General features: G+C 43.5%; 1 protein-coding gene across 1 annotated transcript in view; it reads right to left on the bottom strand.

The window, feature by feature from the left end:
• Positions 1 to 6,486, bottom strand: part of ADAMTS2 (ADAM metallopeptidase with thrombospondin type 1 motif 2) — a 312,175-nt gene that overhangs the window by 74,329 nt on the left and 231,360 nt on the right. Inside the window, exon 3 of the mRNA XM_019506186.1 lies at positions 2,877 to 3,079. Coding sequence (XP_019361731.1) covers positions 2,877 to 3,079 — 203 coding nt within the window. The remainder of the gene's footprint in view (positions 1 to 2,876; positions 3,080 to 6,486) is intronic.

The raw sequence follows: 6,486 nt of genomic DNA, 5'->3' as shown, positions 1-6,486 counted from the left end.
GAGACAGGCTGAGGGTGTGGTCCCCTGTGTGCTGGGCCCACCCTAACTGAACGGTCACAGCACAGAGATTTAAATCACAGTGTCACAGGGCAGAGATTTTTGGGGAGAAACCAAGGTGGCTTTCTGCCACAGTGCCAAGATCCCAGGGGACGCGGGTGCGAGGTATGTCTTCCACACTCTCTAAACCGGTTGCAGAGACAGCATACCTGAGACTTGCAATTTTGAACAATCTGTGTGCTGGACTGCTCACTAAAATTAGGAATAAATATATCCCAGGGCTGAACCTTTTATGCCTCCCTTACAATTACTGCGCACCGAATATCTTAAAAATAGATTTAAGTGACACGATGAGTAAAGAGTCCCATTTAATCTATTTCAGCATGCTCACCACATTGCCGTTAGGCTTGTTTGGCCTCTGTTAACTTGGAGATGTAGAAAACCATCTGTTTCGGCTGGAGACTTCCCCCCCCCAAGACTCAGAGGAAATAAACCACATGGGTAAATTAAATTCACCGTGTTGCTGCCTTGCACTGTTGAAATATATATTTACAGCCATCAGATCAACATCCACAAAGTACGTTGAAACTCTGTAATTACTGTATTTACTAGACTCCAAGACAAGGGTTTCCCTCCCAGTCAGCACCAGGGAAAAAAGGCTCACCGTGGAATCAGGTATCAGCCTGGGGCAGGCAGATGCTCAGCTCTGGCTTCAGGATGAAGCTAGAGCTAAGCTACTGCCTACCTAGGGCTGAGAGGGCTCATTTGGTAGGGGATGGAGTCTCACAGCCAGGGGAGTGCAGAGGAGACCATAGATATGTGGTGAGAATAGGGGAGACTTGTGTATGCAGTTCAGGGGGAGCACAAGGGAGACTGCACAGCCTGCTCCCCCGTAGCTGCCCCCAGCTCCAGTCCCTCTAGCCCTGACCTAGCCCAGCTGGGAGCTGCTGCTGCTTCTCCCTGGCTGGACCAGGCTGGGGCTGCCAACACCGCTGACTGCCCTGGACACAGAGCACAGCTGCAGCAAAAGAGAAGCGGCAAGGGGGCTCTGGGATATGGGGTGGAAAGGAGTGGAGGAGCAGGGGTTGAGGGGGCAGGCAGGGAGAGCAAGGAGCAGGGGTCTGGTCTTTTGCCCCCTACCACTGCTTTGCCTGGCACAGCAGTAGGGGTACAAAATTAGGAAGACTTGCCACTAATTAGCTTCTGTGCATGGAAAATCACAACACATTTATAATTTTCTATATACATAATCTAATTTTTGGGCAGTCGTCTTAAATTCAAAGTGGTCTTGGACTCGGGTAAATACAGTAGTTCAGCTTTTCAGGTACAGGTACTCCTCACTTAACGTCATCCCGGTTAACATTGTTTCATTATTACATCGCTGATCTATTAGAGAACATACTCGCTTAAAGTCGTGCAATGTTTGATTATAACGTTGTTTGGCCGCTGCCTGCTAGTAGGTAGCTACTGAGATATAACTGGATTCACTTAACATCATTTTGTTTAAAGTCGCATTGTTCAAGAACATAACGACGTTAAGAGAGGAGTAGCTGTATTTATAATGCAGCTGTAAAGTGTCACTGATATCTAGAGAACAAAATGTCAAACCAGAGGTTTGGGGGGTTTTAGTCCACTGGTCACAGAGTAAAAAGCAGCAGCAGCATTTTAGATATTGTTAAAAGGTTATAATTCAGGACAAAAATAAAGAACAAAAATAGAGACAAGAGTCTCTAATTAAATAACAGTCTACCGGCTAAAGAACGCACCCAGTGTTTTATTTCCTAACTACAGACCTACTTGTATAATCTGGAAAGAGCCAAAAAGTTAAAGAAAGACACCATCAGGGCCCTACTCTGTCCATGTCCAAAGATTATGGTGTCAGACTCTCAGCCTTGTGGGTAGAAGCTGCCCCACTGTTTTAAAACAGATCATTAAATGGTTATTGGGCCAGGTAAGAGGGTGCATCTGTAGCCTAGTGGTTAGTGGACCTTGGATGTGGGCGACCAAGGTTGGTGTTCCTGTGATCCTAAGTCAAACGCAGGACCTGAATCTAGGTCTCAGAAAGGCCCTATCCACTACACTCCTGGCTGTTTTGAGGCGACTCTTACTCTCATTTCCTTGCAAAAATATTTTCAAAGCTTGTTTCCATTCTGTTGCAGACATACACGATGGCTGAAACCTTGAAACAATCGTTACAAAATGCAATTCCTGTCTTCTGGCCAGTGGTAGTCAAAGGCTGAATAAGGTTGCGTCTTGCGTGCCAACACATTGTGAAAGGGCGATGTTTCTTCCCAGCTACATAAATCGGTAGTCTGTTGGGCGGAGGGCAGTTCTAAGAGTGAATACCTGACCAGGTAAACCGAGACATGCCAACAATGGAACACCTGTTACATCAATTTCCAGAGATTTAAGTAATGCATTTTACTGGAGAGTGAACAAAGACGGGGTACAGGCGTTGGAGACCTAAAGTCAAGGAATGAGATGACTTAACTGGATCTTTAAAACTGTACAGTCAAGGTTGACAACACTGTATTATTAGCACAGTTCTCAGTGCTTTGCAAAGGGAACCAGCATTACAGGAATGCAGGCCTAAGACTATAATGCTTATTCTTCAGCAAAAGCCCCACAACTTGACTTCACCTGCCACAACTCAGCAAAATACTTAGGCTCCAAGTGTCGAACAGTCTAGCTCACAGTTTGCATCTTGGCTACTTCTTTTTGTCCCCGCTTTATGCTTTTCTACAGAGGACATGACTTTTGCTTTTGGAATGCCTCTTTCTGCACTGAGAAAGAGGTATGGGATCATACTCAAATGATTAATACAAACTACAATTTCATTTCATTTCAATCCCCAGCGCAGCTGACAAGAAGATACTTACAATATTCATCAGGGTCAGGAGATACTTCTGCACATGTTCTTTGCCATGGAACTGTACAACCGAGTCGTCAACTCCTAGCAGAACTTCAATGTTGTAGTCATCATCGGTCGCGTGCCTCCGATGCCTCCTTCTGGAGTTATTAACCCGATTTTCAAGAAGGTTTAACATACTGTCAAGATAATCCAAATTACTCAGGTCTGCCCCTGAAATGAAAGAAAAACCGACCATGAAAAAAAATAGCGTGCTTTTGTTTTCATTCTCATCAATACAAATAAAGAAATAAAATAAAGAATCAGGAAGGTAAAGTCTGTCTTTAAATACTCTGATAAGTTTGAAATAACTTCATTAGCTTTATTTATAAAGCTGGTATAGCTAAAAGAAAAAGCTGGCCTAGAGTACATTTACAATGCAACACATCTGAATCTTTTCCATATAACTTCTGCTTCTATTATTCTGTCCTGTTCTTATGACACTGTCTGAAGCAGAGACAGCTTTTTATATATGGGTCTATCCCACAATGCAAAATCAGCATCACCGTTATCATCAAATAAAACAGGATAGTGCTATAATGTGCTAACATACCGACAGAACAATTTGGAGCATTACCTTTGTAGGTGAGAAGGTATGAGTATACAAAGATTATTCGAGCATCTGGTGCTAGAACACAATCCTTAATTACATACCATGCCCCACACAAAACACCCCACTTTCATTAGTCTTATTCTCAAACTCCAGAATCAGACTTCAATGAAAATTCAGTGACACATATCAGCTTTCTGTATTCATCCACAAACAGATAACCCAACCTGCAGTTCCAATGCATTACACCGTCTTGCAGATCGATCCAGGAATGCCATGGATATATTTTTTACAAATCATAAAGGTTTTAGATGTTAATTACATTCAGTAATAACGTGGCCATGGATTTTTCAACAACTTTTAGTCTTTGATTGATATCATGTTGTATGTGGCTGTATCAATGTACAATTCTTTGGGTGTGACATTAGGTGGCATTAATATGCTTAATTGTTTCTAGTACCGCTAATGACTTAAACACAAATTCTGTGACATGATGGGATACAGCTGGTAGGTCCACTTAAAAATATTAAAAATGACTATGAAGAGACAAATATCCTGGCAATTAACCCTGTAAATTACTCTTACCACTACTACAGTAGTGTCAAGAAGCCCCGAACAAGAATCCCTTTCATTATTATGAATGACAATGACTTGATTACAGGGTATAAATATTTTCACAGAGAGAAAATACTAGTTACTTAAGGGCTCTTCAATCCAGGCAAAAAATGCATAACAAGAAGTAATAGCTAGAAGTTAAAGAAAGAAGGCATATGTTCTTAATAGCGAGGGGATTAATCATTGGAACAAACTGTAAAGCAAGAAGCAGATTCTCCAATTAAAGGAGTCTTCAAATCAAGACTGGAAGCTTTTCCAGAAGATAGGCATTAGCCAAGTACCGAACAGGCCATTACGACTGTAACTGTATGGCAGCAAAGGTGCAAGGTGATCTTGCAGTGTCTTCTGGCCATTAAAAAAATCTCAGAATCAGGGCCTCATCGCGTTGGCCACTGTACAAACACAGTAGAGGCAGAATCCCTGCTCCCAAAAAGCTCACAGTCCTGGTTGCAAACATGCAGCAGATTCACAACCAACACACACCTGGTTCTGTACCTCCCTTCTGCTATCTCGGATGGAGACTTCCTTCTACTGTAGCAACAGTCTCAACGACACCTAGCCAACACAACCATCACTGCGATTATTGCCCTGAAAACTGCCTTGGGTGCCCGGTCTTGGGGCAACTTGAAGTTTTGGAAATAAGACTGGTCAGAAACATTGGTTCAGCCTGAAAACCCCACTCCTCATCTTGACCCCCAGGCTGACCATGGATAGGCAAACTACCCCAGACTCCCGGCTTGGAAGGGACGTCCTTACCGGCCTCTGAAAACCTGCCAAGCAGCCTGCTATCACCTTATGGCGGTGTTCATTCCTCCATGAAAGCTCTAGCATTAATCTTTTATAGAGACCAGAAGTAATCATTTACCTATCACAGAGGTCTCATGAGATTTATTATGGACTCTGGTGGCAGTCATATTTTTATGCTCTATCAGGCCAATTGTAGTTACTGCGCAATTTGACTGTAAATCTTACAAGGTCTCTTGGAAAGCCAGACTAGCTTAGCAATGGCTGCAGGTTATGTCCTGTTTATGTTGCACACAAAAACCTATAGTAATAAAGGGCAAAGCAAAAGCTATTAAATGCAAGAGTGAGAAACGGTTTCTCTCTACTGTTTGGCAGGTGATGGAGACTGGCTCTCTGTGGGCCTGAACGCTTCAGTGCGAGCCAGGCTGAGAAGCCTGTGTTGAAGCCCTCGATGACAGGCAGTCGTGTTTAGCCTCCAATCTGTTATTCTTAGGGACGGTTGTTCTGTCAGGGCACTTATATCTTTTAGAGAAGTGTCTGCTTTTTTCCTCTCTTGTGTGTGTCAAAATCAAAATAAAATTACAACTCCTAGCACAGAGGCTGTGTTGCTGCCAGAAGGGATGCTTCATTGGACCCTACCTTCATTGAGCTTTGCAGGCAGTTTTTTTGTTTCTTTTTTTTTTTTTTTGCTGAATTCCCTCTTTACTCTTCCTTTCCTCATTTTTAGGCAATGCTCTTTATCTATCTAAAGGCTCCAGATGAATTTGTCTAGTAGGTTCTCAGAGTAGGTTGACCATATGTCCCAGTTTAGTCAGGACAATCCTGGATTTCGGAGGCTGGTGCTGGCCGGCTGATGAGAATTATAACAGGTGTCCCAGAAGTGCCGGGGCACAGGGTGCAGCGTGGCTGGGAGCACCTTGCAGGCATGCACCGCTGCCTGCCCATACAGTCCTAACCCCTGCCGACTTGTGAGAGCGTGGGGTGAGGAGGCCGTGTCCCAGACTTCCCAAGTGATGTCCCAGATTTCCATGTGGTCAGCTTACCTCTGTCTCCACATTTCTGGTGGGAAGCCAAGCAACACCTTTAAACATTTCTTTGGAACAAGGAATTCGCCTCCAATCTCATCTCTGCTTCCTAAGATGACTGCAGCACTTCCAATCCCTACCTCTTAGGATGTGGGCCAGTATCTTTCCCACAGCACAGCAAACTGTGCTGCATCACGCACGGCATCATCCTCCAGCACCAGACCAGACACTTGTATAGGCCTTACGAAGTTTGCATCGTGGTAACAGAAGACTCTTGTTTCTCATTCCAGTCTTTAACTTAGCATGACTCTCCTGTTACACCTTGGGATGATGCCTTCTCTTACATCTTCGGAGGAGGCATTGCCCCAAGGTGTCACAGGAGAGTTATGACAGGAAGAAGAAAAATAAAAAGAGTATACAGGCATACCTCGGAGATATTGCGGGTTCGGTTCCAGACCACCGCAATAAAGCGAATATCGCAATAAAGCGAGTCACACGAATTTTTTGGTTTCCCAGTGCATATAAAAGTTATGTTTACACTATACTGTAGTCTATTAAGTGTGCAATAGCATTATGTCTAAAAAAACAATGTACATACCTTAATTAAAAAATACTTTATTGCTAAAAAATGCTAACCATCATCTGAG

This window comes from Gavialis gangeticus, unplaced genomic scaffold (assembly GCF_001723915.1).
Source record: "Gavialis gangeticus isolate Ggan-Ray unplaced genomic scaffold, GavGan_comp1, whole genome shotgun sequence".
Lineage (NCBI taxonomy): Eukaryota > Metazoa > Chordata > Crocodylia > Gavialidae > Gavialis > Gavialis gangeticus.
The sequence above is the reverse complement of the archived record's forward strand: the minus strand, read 5'-3'. Positions and strand labels throughout refer to the sequence as shown.